Source organism: Ixodes scapularis, unplaced genomic scaffold, assembly GCF_016920785.2.
Source record: "Ixodes scapularis isolate PalLabHiFi unplaced genomic scaffold, ASM1692078v2 PGA_scaffold2__306_contigs__length_199485367, whole genome shotgun sequence".
In the NCBI taxonomy this organism is placed as follows: Eukaryota; Metazoa; Arthropoda; class Arachnida; order Ixodida; family Ixodidae; genus Ixodes; species Ixodes scapularis.
This window is the reverse complement of record NW_024609857.1, coordinates 180,395,878-180,409,212: the sequence shown is the minus strand read 5'-3', so window position 1 is coordinate 180,409,212 and position 13,335 is coordinate 180,395,878. Positions and strand designations below refer to the sequence as shown.

General features: G+C 41.9%; 1 protein-coding gene across 1 annotated transcript in view; it reads left to right on the top strand.

Moving 5' to 3' along the window:
• Positions 1–1,118: 1,118 nt before the first annotated feature.
• LOC120850268 overlaps positions 1,119–13,335 on the top strand; it is a 72,063-nt gene continuing 59,846 nt past the window's right edge. Inside the window, exons 1-3 of the mRNA XM_040222724.1 lie at positions 1,119–1,194; positions 3,589–3,648; positions 12,527–12,636. Coding sequence (XP_040078658.1) covers positions 1,137–1,194; positions 3,589–3,648; positions 12,527–12,636 — 228 coding nt within the window. The 5' untranslated portion in view covers positions 1,119–1,136. The remainder of the gene's footprint in view (positions 1,195–3,588; positions 3,649–12,526; positions 12,637–13,335) is intronic.

The window sequence follows — 13,335 nt, the reverse complement described above, 5'->3', positions numbered from 1 at the left end:
TGGTATTCCTGCTCACCGCTCGGCCGGAGAAAGGAAATATAGTTCTCACGTCTGGTAGCACCACTCTCTCTAAGTTCTGGCGGTACCACGAAACAAGACAGCAGGAGCAAGGCGGGAGAACGAAACAGCGTTGAAGTCAACACTTTGGCGACGCACGTGATAATCTCGATGTCATCCTACTTGCTGTCGGCTTTGTCGAAGACTGCTCGGCGGTTTTGATTTCCTCAGCATTAGTCTTGAACGTGCTCCCCCGAGATGGCACAGGAGAACAGCGAGTGCACGTCCCTAGGGCCCAATGGGATATTTTCCTGCATGACAGGTATGAAGTTCTTCTTTGTCTGGCACGAAATATTTGGTGAGTGCCGTAGGCGAGAGATACAGAGCTACCACGAGCAAGCCGTTGTCGACCTTGGCGGCACACAATTTACCAACTTCGTCTGACGTGCCACAGAGTTCGATGGGTACAGACCCGTAATCACATAGAGGGCAACTTGGATAACGAGTACGCCACGTTTTCATAGGTGCCTCTCTGTGACTTATCAATGGTGATATCACTTGCCTGCAGAAGGGCAGCTGGCACCTCCCCTCTTCCTCCTCCTCCTACTCCTCCTCCTCCTCCACTCCCCCACCTCCTCCCCTCCTCCCTCCTCGTCTTCCCTCCTCCTTTTCCATCCTCCTCTTCGTCCCTCCTCCTCCCTCCTCCTCTCCTCCTCCCCCTCCTCCCCCTCCTCCCCCTCCCTCCTCCTCCTCCTCCTTCATAACAACCTCAATAACGTCTGCAATTTCTCGGCGGAAAGCTGCTTCAAATTAGTTATTGCAAGAGACTTAATAAGCACCTGGACCGGGAAAATTCCACATTGCATTTCATGGGTTTCTTTGAAGGGCATTTTCGAAAAACAAAATGTAGTTTTTCAGACAGTGATGATCAAACAGCAGCGCAGAGCTCAAGGATTGCAGGCTGATACTAATAAAATAAATAAGTAATAAAAACTTTCGAGTAGCTTCAAAGTTCAGGAGGATAAAACCCAGCGCACCTGCAGCTTTAAAGGTTATATTACGGAACATAGCATAAATATGTTTCACACATCCGCAGTCGTGAGTCGTTCTCAACTATCATCGCAGATTATCTAAGAGCCATGAAAGTGGATAGCAGAATATTGATCCTTGCCTCAACAATCCTTTTGGTCGTTTGTGGTATGTAAAATATCACTTAACTCGTGTAAACAAAAACTTCAGTGCTCTTGCCTTGAAAGTACTAAAATGCTTTGCAATTGATATTTGCTTTTTGAAATTTCATAAAGTGTTTCATCTCCCCGGTAATCTTAAATCTGGTATTAAGACTGCTTCTATTATTTTCTGGAAAGGAAAAAATGAAGAATAAAGTGTGCTATAATTACAATAGTGATAAAAATAAATTAAAACTGTATACAACTACGGTAATGAAAACTTTTAACTAAGTTTGTGTATGTAAATTTTGAATATCCTTTTTTTTAACTGAAGGCCAAAGCTTAACCAAAACTGCGATCTAAAAAAAAAAAAATTGAGCCGTAAAAACAAACCGCAACCTTACAGCGTTCGTCGTCTATTTGTCGCTTGCTCTCTCCGGCCAAAAAAACCAAGTCATGTCGGCTCTGTGACTTTGTTTCGGTTTGTTAGTACGGGTATTCGGCACGTACGCCTTCTATACCTTGACTTCGCTCTGACCTAAACGAAACCTTAATTCTATACTATATTTATTACATATTAAAGAGTATTTCTTTCCTTGCGTAGTATAAAATTTACTAACAGTTAATCCACAATAGTGTTTGATATTAAATGGTGTGAGCATCTCCTAAGCACTAAGAATAGTAGGAGATCGGGTTTATATTTTTCCCCAAATTAGATTTGTAAACATTTTCATTGTTCCCTTTGTTGTATTTGAACATGTTTCAGTTTACGGATCTTGGCGCCTTGATTTATAAAGGTTAAATTCCATTTTTACAAGAACTACGTTAAAACGCCGATCCTTTATGACATTTTTTTTAAAGTTGTATGTTCTTAAAAGATGCACCGGTCAGCTTGATATACACTTAATGGGGTTAAGACATGCTATAAATAAAATATAAGAGAGCAATACTGCTAGGACCCATTCTCTGTTTCCAAAATCCCGTTTTTTTTGTTTTTTTTTTTAATGAGTCAAAAGATTTGTGTGTAAATCGATTTATGTGCGGGACCCCCGGATCCGCTCCAGTCGTAAATTCTGCTGTGTTTGTTTGGTCGGTGATATACGCCGCCCATTGCGTGGCGTCCCCCCCCCCCCCCTTTCACGCACTCGCAGACATGGCTCTTTCGGCGTTTCGCGAGTCACCTTCCACGCTTACCTTCCACGTTTAGGGCACGCGCTTCCGATGTGATGCCATATACGTCATCAGTGGCTGTTAAAACACTGATGACTTGTAAGTCATCAGTGGCTTCGTGGGAGTCTTCAACACGTATCGCAGCAGCGATAAGATTGATGTTCTCAGAAGATTTATGGGTAGTGTTGCTGGCCAGTTTGTTCTCTAGCTTTCCCGAGTTTCCGCGCTGCATCACAGATTGCTGAGATCGAGCCCGCCTCGAAGCGGACGAGCAACTCGGACAACTTGGAGACATGTGAAGCGGCAGCAGTCAACCAGAAATGCAATATTTTCACATGATACCCTTGTGGTGATGATAATGACAACTAAATACTCGGTTCTGGTTCGAAGTATAACGTTTTTAGGAAGGCATCGTTTCAGAAACATAAGTTAGTATTATCTAAGCCTTTTAGAGTTGTATAAACGTGTTCATAACCCGTAACTGTGTCTAAATAGCGCAAACAGATTAAAATGCAATGACCATTATGTATATAATAGCAATTCTCGACCAGTTCCAGCAATGACGATGAGATCGTAAGGGACGAACTCGCCGTCCCCCACGACGATCGCGCACGTGAATGCGGGGTGGAAGATCAAAGGGCAAGGGGACGAGAGCAAGTTTATACGTTGGAGTAGCCGAGTAGCGTGAGTGTACGATCGCCCTTGGCACGGCGAGCTCGGCCAGCATGGGGCGCCTTTACTGGTTAAGCGTTCAACTAAAAATCACGATCACGTGGTTTATGGGCACCGGGTGTAACTGGCTTGGGCAGTGTTCCCTGTTCCCGAAACGTAAATGCTCTACATTCGAAAATTAACTATGGCAATTACTGAACTCTAAAAATTGCGAAACTTGGTATATATATCAAGTAACTTTCAAGCATTCGATTTCAAGAACAATATGCTTGTTTAATTTCATGTCGTAACCCCTTTGGCGGTAATAATAATCCTAGACCCAGCCACGTTAATTGCAGTCTCGCGTCTTGGTACACTTGAGGCGTTAGGCTCAATCACGACTCAATTATTTAATGCACCAACAGCCCGTAATTATCACATAGTGAGATAGCAGATAAGGGGAAGTGCTGGCATTACCCGCTCTATCAGTGGTGGTCATTTATGATAGACGTCGTATACGCTTTTACCTAGATGTTGTCGTTTCCTGTGCCATTAAACTAGTGTCTCTGAGAAATCAAATTTTATCCTTTTTTTTATTCAGATGATGATAGCGGTGATGGAACAACAAAGGACCCATTTTGGACGAACGTGTGCAAAAATGGTATGCTTTTGCGGTGAAGGCGTTTCATCATGTTTGCCTCTTAATAGGATAGCGATGTGTAGAGCACGGTGTAAAGACTAGGGTCACGAACCGGTCATTAGGGAGTTTCAGAATAGTGGGCGGGGCCCCAAAATTTTGGTGCCTCTAAGAAATTAGGGGACCCTAACGGAAAAGGGTTCGCTCCGGATACTTATATAATAGGGTTTTCGCTGCGCAGCACGGCGCTCTTTCGTTTGCCGCTTGCAGACCCGATGCGGTACACAGCCTAATACGTAATAATAATAATAATAGTGTTAGACACACGTAAAGCATATGCGCTTAACAAATACTTTTTGCTTGCAAATAACAGTTAAAACCAAGTCCTCCCGGTTAAAAGAGGAGACAATCTAAAATCAGCATAAATATTGTTAGCCATTTTCAGCCAAAACAATCCAATCCGTAGCGCCCTAATCTGGTCCTCAGTCTCGGATAGTTTTAGGCATTCCTTGCCGCGTTGACCATGTGTCGACGATTATTCAAGCCTTCAACAAAGCTGAAACTGAGACGAACACGAGCCAGCATACTCTGCGAACAGCTGCTTTATTTAGATCTGCGCTAGAACTACTTGGAAGCCTTGGAAGACTCGGTTTTACGCTGCAGGTAACTTGTCACGAACGCTCGGCCTATTGAGCCAAGGAAATCCATTCGGAGTCTCGTAAGTAGCGAGACGTTGCCATGTCAACGGTTAGCGCGTTTCTTTAGGCTTAGGAACGGCCAGAATCAGAAGACGATCTTTGAAGTTGGCCGAGCTCAGCGCTCATTCCCCATGATTTGGGCAAGAGAAAGCGAAGCGAAAGCCTACTGCAACATTCACTGGCGATGAACGTGGCTAGTATGGCGCCGGCCATGACGAATTTGCTCTGAAGTGAGCGGAAAGGGTGCCACCATGTTTGCCCACGCAACCCGGCCTGAAGCAAATAGCGGTCCCACGCTATTTTTAGAATTTTTTTGGGGGCGAGCGCCAACCCAAGTCCCAAAATGCACTTTGGGCTTGGCGCATGCCCAATGGTGAGCCCTATTTCTCAGGAGACCCCAAGCTTTGGGGGCTTCCTATTCTTAAACTCTCTACTATTGCTGTTTAGTTTGGGTTCGGCTTCAGTAACTTTTCATTTTCTTCCGGTCCGGTTCCGGTTCTGTGATGCATTCCAAATCTTGATTCGGTTACCGATTTAAACAAGCGCAAGCAGGTTGAAACCGGTTTATAAATCTACCTTAGACCAAGGCAACCGTAAATTTCCTGCGCAAGACAAACAAGAACTTCACAGCTTCCAGTGGCTAAGAAAACAAAATTGCGGTAATCTCAGCGTCATCTGCATTGAGACTACAACGAAAAAGTGGTCGAGAGGTACAGTGCCGTGAGCCATAGAGTTATTATAATGTACGCCAGAGGTTCAACTGGCGCTAGTGTCTATGCGACTTCCGTGACGCAAATTGAAGCAGACAGCAACCAGTCTACTTTTGCGGTGCTCCTGTGCATTCCTATGGGAAAAAGCGCGTGCATTTTGTCTCTTCGCCGGAAAATAACATGGAACACTTTGGTTTTTTCGGTCGTACCGAATGATATGTGTCTTAATTAACATTGTAAAAGTGTAATTGGTTTGGTTAGCGCATTTTTCTTCATCAGTGAGCGATGTTTAACTTCGCTGCATTTCAGTTCCAAACGTGTGTTTCGCAGCAGGTGTGTAAAAACAAGCGAAGATTTAAAGCAAAATTACGATCGAAACGAATATAGAGTGTGTTCAAGGCTCGTTAGCATTCCGGTGACGCTTGTATATGGATAATATGCCAGTCCTGTCACCATATGAAAATCATCCCGTCGTGCATGAGCGGATAAAAACCTTCAGCGTAGAAAATAAAGTCCGTGGGATATGAAAGGTGTCTCTTCGTATTGTTTTCTCTGCCGCGCATATTTTATCGTGCATTTGTTCTCAAAGATGTCTAGCGCGCGGGTGATATTTTGAACGTAGAACACGCAGCTTTGCTGAGGACAGAAAAAATAAAGCGGTACTCACTTATTTAAAATCGGAACAGATCACGTGGCCTTCAATTTATTTTGGTCGTACATGCACTGCGAGTTACTGATCCGGTGTTGCTGCGTAGTTCTTGGCGCCGCTCTTGATTTTCCAGATGTCCTTCGTTCGTTTGGCATGTATATCCCCCATGCTGGAAATCGCCGACGCCGCGTTCGCGCCAACAGTGTCCGACAGTGCACATAAATACACGTACGAAGTCGTTTTAGCACCGTTTTTAGTGCGATGAATTTGAGAGAAAAACGCCGTGACCGACCAATTCTTTCATCGGCCTGACTACCTCACGAAAGCTCCAACCGTCACCCCGCCGAAATTTGGACTCGACCGGAGCACTGTATAAATACCACCCGCGTTCATCTGTAAAAGTTCTTCCTGACGAAGGCCGGAATCCGGCCGAAACGTCGAAGATTAAATCGTCCGTTGTTGCTGTTTCCAGTAAGGGTTTTTTCTTCTCAGTTATATACCCACGCCTTCGACCTCCCGCCACCATGCCCGTTATATATACATATATATAGATATTTCTTTGGCAGCATTTATAGCTCCAGTTCACTCGAACGAAATGTGTTAAAGGTATGCTAGGAAACATCCTCGTTTGCGAAGTTCGTGAAGAAAATTATTGAAGACCGTTGGGCATTCGGCATCTGAAACAGGATTAACTCCATTGTTAGTCAAATGTATTGAGCGCGATAATCCGATAGGAGAAATCAGTCGCCAAAGCATTTTGGGATTCTTCTTTAACATTGAAGGTAGGCCGAAACTATAGAATTTATCCTTGAAGAAATGGAAGCGTTCCATAGAGTGTTTTGCTCAAGTTGTATATTTTCCACAAGCAGTTTCAGAATTGCACCTCTTCGCTAACTTAAAAATTCTTTTTTTTTTTGTTATCCGTAGTTTTCAAGATTTTAGTATAGCATGGTTGATTGCTATTGCAGCGAATCAGAACACGTGGAACAAAAGCAACAACAAGCACCCGTAACGTTTTTTTTTTTTTTTTTAAATACACCCAGTTTTCGTGAAACGTGCGATCAATAAAGGTCCATCACGTAAATTTCACAAAATAATGAAAGTTTCACTCTAAGTTTGTTATAATTTGTATTCTGATAGTATAGTATAAACTTAGACGTAGCGACATTTGGTGCAGACGAAAGTGACTCGGTAATATGAGTCAACATGTGATCGCTAAATCTGCGAATGAAGAATGCAGATGTGGCAATGTCGGAGTCAGATGCAAGACAGATGTCAAGAACATTGTTTAGGCGCGTTGGTTGATCAATAATTCGAACGAAATTAAAATCGGCAAGTTAAAAAACACTATGCTTTTTAAGATGATGAACTTAAGGTTGACTAATCAACATTAGGGAAATTAAAATTTCCGAAAAGCAAAATGTTCCAGTTGGGAAAACCACTTCTAATACAGCTAACACCATCTGGAATTCGCCACAAATTTTTTCGTCACAATCAGGAGGCATGCAGCATACGGCAAATGAATACTATTTGAGTTTGATAATAAATCGATCCATAGGTCTTCTAAAAGGCTATTTACGTGAAAAACGTGTAAACACACGACTAAGTTTGTAGCGATTAACACCCCCCTTCCTTCTATCTAGGCGGTATCAACGATTGATAACAAAGTTAGAGATGGGGTCAAGTATTTCATTATCAGAATGTTTAAATTTTTGCTGCTTCTGAGTCAGCACCAGAACCTCTCTCGGGCTATTGGTTGAGAAAGCATTGATTTCCTCACGTTTGGGAAGAACGCTGTGTATGGTAGTGAAAGACGAAAACAGTATGTTCACGCTATGTGTTACTAGAAAATGAAGGCGGCGTAAGGTGCGTCTTATCCATCTTATATCTGAGCTTTTCAATTTCACCCATTCACTAAAGTAATGTGCGGTATAATGTTATTTGTGATTTCGTGCTTGAGAGATGAAAAAAATATATTAGAAATTCAACGAGTGCAGGACCACTGCTAGCCGGGCGGCACTAACGTGCATCACGCACTAGTGCTACATGACCGCACTCTGGTAGGATGCTCGTAGAGATCAAAGCGGACATGGGTGGGGATGGAGTCCAGGATCATTTGGTCTGATAAATTTATCGCATGCCAGCCAGCGCACATGTGATGGTGCGCATAGTGGTTTTCCTGAAAGATGTTTAAGAGTTATGGAACTATCCGCAGAGATAGCTTCGATGTGGTTATTGAAGGAAAGGTCCGATGTTAGTCTGACGCCCAGATATCTATACAAAAGAACGGAATCAATCAAATTATAATCGAAGCAGTACTGATAGGATAGGATGAATTTTTTCTAGTGAACTAGATTAGCTTAAATTTAGATATATTTTACGGCATCAGCCACCTCTTTAAATCATTTGTTAATTTTTGTCAAGTCCTCCTGAAGATTAACGTTATCGTGCACACATGTGGCCTTATTAGAGACGACGCAGTCATCTGCAAATATATTAAAGGGAATGGATGCACAAAAGGTCGTTTATGAAGGCCCCAGAACGGACCCCAGAGGAACACTAAGTCGCGATACTTGATATGGCAGATTCGTGATCATTTGTAACCAAGTACTTAACGCGGAAAGAAGGAAAGTCACGTGTCCACGAAAAACCAATGGTTCAAGACGAAGGGATGCAAGTTTAGAGAGTAGACAATCATGAGGTACCCAAACAAAAGCTTAAAAAATCTAAGAGAGCGGTGTCCGTCAGAGCAGGACACACAAAGTTAGTATGTAGGTGATTAATGAAGTGACAAATTTGCGTATCAAAGGAAAGACCCTTTATAAATATATGTTGCTGTTCAAAAAAATATATTGGTTGTTAGGTGAGCCATGATATAAGAGTAGAGTTTATGCTCAAGAAGTTTAGATGAGACGTAAGTTAAGGATATCGGATGATAGTTGGAGATAGATGAGAGACTTCCCTACTTGAAGACTGGGATGACCTTGCAAACCTTCCAGTCAGAAGAGAGGCAGCTCGCGAAGACAGAGTGACTTTAGTTTTATTTCAAGAGCTCGCCAGAAATGATGAGAGTATTTTTTTTTACAATTATTGAGGTGATGTTTTCGGGGCCAGCGGACAATGATAGTTTCAGTTTAAAAATGAGTGTCTGAATACCGGGTGCGTTTATACTGATGGGAGACATGAGTTCGTAAGGCAGCTCGGGGAGAGTGAGAACAGTGTCCAAGCACTCGTTAATAAAATTAAAGAAAATATTCGTTAAAACTGGAGAGCAGTCACTTTCTGCTATCTGATCACTATTGTCGCGGCTTGGTTGGATGGCAGGGTCAATTCTTTTTGGTAACACAAAGTTACAACCTTCCTCTGGTTACTCTTTAAGATGAACACTAAGTCATGAAAGAATATTAATTATAAGCCAATTTCAGGTTTTTTGTAGCTTTTAAGGGCAAAGTTATTTGCATCCAATGCTTAAGAGGTGTTGCCATGTTTAGCCTTTGAAAAACGTTTCTTTGTCTTGTTACGCAAAAAGAGCAGCGTTTTGCTGAACCATGAACTACTTGGATCGTTCAGTACACAGGCTGTCGAAAGAAACATATTTACGTGATCGTTCATATAAGTTTTATACAATGACCAGTTTTCCTCTGCTCATCTAAAATGAAAATTTGCAACGTATGTTCAAAAACGATTGCCAAATCATGTTCTATTGATTTTTAAACAGCCTCATTATAATCATAAATTATTTTGGGAATAGAATGTTTGACGAAAACGGGGTATGACAGGTTCTCATGTAGTAGCCTATAATCACTTAGTACGTCGCTAATTGACTTGACAAGGGCCGGTGCCGTAGATAGTATTAGATCAATGATGTTATGAGGACGAGTCAGTTGATTAACTAGCTGTGTGTGGTTAAACATAAGACACATATTTTGAAACTGTGCAAAAGTGGTTGAGTCTTTGGTTGATAGATGCTTCCAGTAGATTACAGGAAAATTTAAATCGCCAAATAGTAACATGTCAGCTCCAGGAAAAGAACCTTCATAGCAGCTAGAACAGATGACTGCTCAGTATGAAATAACGAAGTAGAATTTGGTGGCCTATAACACACGCCTATTACAACCTTATTCGGTGACGCAGAAACACATATGTCATTAAATTTCAACCCATGATATGCTAAACAGATATGAAAAGAAGATATAAATCTCTTTACTGCGATGAACCAACCCCTGCCCCTCTGGTCTTGTGGGTTATGCCGAAAAACGTTATAATATGAATTGCTCAGAAAAAGCATCTTATCTTCAATATCAGGTTTCACCCTAAGCTTCTGTGAGGATAACTGAGCCTGATTAACTCTTCTCAAGTATGCTATAAAACTCGTAAAGTTTTGGCGTGAAGAGGGTGGAAATAACTTGATTTTTACCGCGCACAGCAGTAGCTTGAGAGCATGGCGGTAATACTTTGTTTTTATTACATGCACGTAGCTATGACACTTCAACTACAGTTTCAGACACCGAGTGAAAGACGAAACGTTTGTTTCGTCTTTGACCCGGTGTCTGAAACATAAGGTTTCTTGAAACAAACCTTAAACGGTTCGTTCATACTCTTTCAGTACCCAAAACGTTTGCTGCGGGCAAGTGATACAAACGCAAAAAATTCCTCGCGCACGGCATAAGGTGTGTCTAAGTTTCAAACCGGGCACTAAATTGCTTTGTTTGTTTTTGAAACGGGCCAATTTTGCGATGATTGGCCTAGGTTTCTCCGGCTGGAATTTCCCTAGGCGGTGCAATCTTTCCAGTTTAGAAGGGTCAAGCTGTACTGCTAGGTTTTGAACTCAAAACTTGATAACTTTATCTTCTGATTGCCCCACGTTTTTATGCGATTATCTAAGCAGTCCAAAAATGAACAATTAGACCGTCTAGGCCTATATTCATTGCAATGGCACTGTTTTGTATTATTTGCTAAGTCGACTTGCATATTTTAATCAGATGGGGTCACAACTGTAATATTCATCCCGGCCAACCTTCTTTCCACAGCACCTATCCTGGAAAACAACTGTTGAACCGATGCGTCAGTAGCATTTTGATTGTTCTCTAAGGACACGAATTCGCTAGCATGTCTGACTGCGCAGCCTCCATTCGTTGGAGAGCAGCCAGAATAAATGAAAATTTCTTTACTGTCGGTTAGAGGCCCCGGGTTCGTTTCCACGTCTCCAGACATAAACAAAATAAACCTAAACACGTAAGAGAAACACAAACAGTAAGAACGTAGCCATTTCTGCAAACGCAGGTCGTAGGGGCACGACATCGCAATCAAACTCAATTCACTTCTTTAGTAACTAATAGGTGTTCATTCAGAATAGGTGTTTCATCGACATTTGTCTAGCGACCCCGGGCCCCAACTGGCCGTCATCATGCTTCGCTTTTGTAGCCATCTTTTGATGCAAGTAGAATGTGATCTTACGGAGCTTGAATGTCGCCATATGCTGATGTGGACGGTCCCTGCTGGGTATAGTGGGTGGCGATAACACTCATGTTTTTCCGTGACACCCTCGGCGACTATAGGTGACTTGTCCAAAGGCACGAGATAACCGTGCGGCAGATTTCCATGTGCGATCGTGAAAGAGCAGCGGTCAGCAGCGCCTGAGGAAAGGAGAAGGGTTATCTCCCTGCTTGTCTAGCGACGTCGTGCCTCCTTATTTTCAGGATGAATTATAAAAATCCATTTTCAAATATTGCTTATGTTGTGGCAAGTAATAAAAATAAAAGCATACATGAGAGACAAAACGTGACATTATGTGGACAGTACTGATAATGGATAGGACTTTATAGCCGAGACATTATCTACACGTTTACAGTTCAATCATTCAATATATATAGTGCGATGTCCCGGCGTTAATAACGCAGACTGTTCACAAGTCATCCCCGCTGTAACCACGTTAAAATCAGCGCATATGAACCGGGCACGGCTTTTAATGGATTCTGCAGTCACAATATACGACTAAGCTGTAGTGCGGTGTGAGATGTGGCACAACGTGAACTATTTGGTTAGTGTGTCTTCTGCTTAATGCTTATTAGTAGAACATTCCGTCTTATACAACTCGTGATATGTGTTTTGTGATATGGACGCGCACCTACGAGGCTGCGGAGTATGTGTTTACAGGAAATTCTCAGAACACTCGATATGTTTACGCAAAGTACTGCAAATACCTCAATAATACTAACTATTGTAGAAAAGGCAATAACTAAAAGCCACGCCACTAAGAGCAAAACACACGAACGGCTAACCCAGGTAGCCATCATTGACTAAGTTAACTACTTCCATTGAGATTCTAAATCAGAATCCACGTGATTTCCCATCTGTATCTTGAGTTGGGGAGGAGAGTTAACTCGGGTTATATTTCCCTCTTATTAAGACGTCAATTCTCTGAAACAAAAACAAATTCTACTTAAAGGTTCAATGAACGCTGACGGTTAGTCACATTAGCTATTTTGAAACATCTCAAAACTCATTCTATGGCCCCTTGAATTTATTCTTCGGAAGTCTTGTTGCACATAAACGCATTTTAAATCTGTTCTTCGTGTGCATTTCAATTTGAAGGCAACACTTTAAACACGTCAACGAAAAATAATATAGCCTTTAATTAAAGGTAAATTACCATAACCTACTAGAAAAAATGCAGCAGGAAGAGATAATTAATTAGCTGTAAGACATTGTAAAAATAATTGTACGCAATATTGCAATTTTTCTCAAAGCTTGTTTACTCTTTCCTTACTTTCAAAACTCATGAGTCAGAGCCCACTTTATATCACTTTAAGTTTTGCGACATTTTTAACATTCCTGATTTTCAGCGCATCACCACCACATGGGAATTACCATCGTAGCCGATTCGTTATTTCAAGAAGTACAAGCTGAAACTGGTTTCGATCAGCATTTGTATTTACAAACATTTATTGAAACGGTAAGTCGCACGTGAGAAACTGATGAAATATTCCATAGTGGTTTGCTACCTAACACCAACTTAAGTGATAATCAAAGTGTTCTTGAACTTATACTGAACCCAGAGGCCTGATGCTTGAACACGAACCTGTGCGCAAGGTAAATAAAGCACGGCATATCCAATAACATTAAGCACGGAACGTCACAAAAAGGCAAATTTTATGACGATTTAAAGTCAAGAACGCGCTGTCTCAACTTCTTTAACGTTTCACTCGTCGGATTTTGATTCATCTTTGAAGCTATAAACGTGCAGCGTCGATGTTTGGCCCAAAGACAGTTTATCTCGCGTCTCCTTTATAAGCGAGATAGGCTATGGTGTGTTGACGGTAAAACCGCAGTCGAGAATATAGGGATTTGGTATTGTTCACAAATACCGGCAATACTTCAGTACAAATATAAGTCGCGTTTTGATATTAATTCCTTCGCTGTCACGTAACATACCGACATCACTCCAAATAAAAACCTTTATCGTCCCCACTATTATGCAAGCAATCTTTACATAGACTGGCGTCAGAAGCTAACCTGGATGATAGGAGAGACAATGTAATAGTCCTCGGTTGTCAGAATAAAACTGTTACGGGTATTTGGTTTTCGTTGAGGCGACATAATTTGGAGGCGTGGCTTTGTTCTATTCTAACAAAGCTTTGGTCGTTAGGTGATT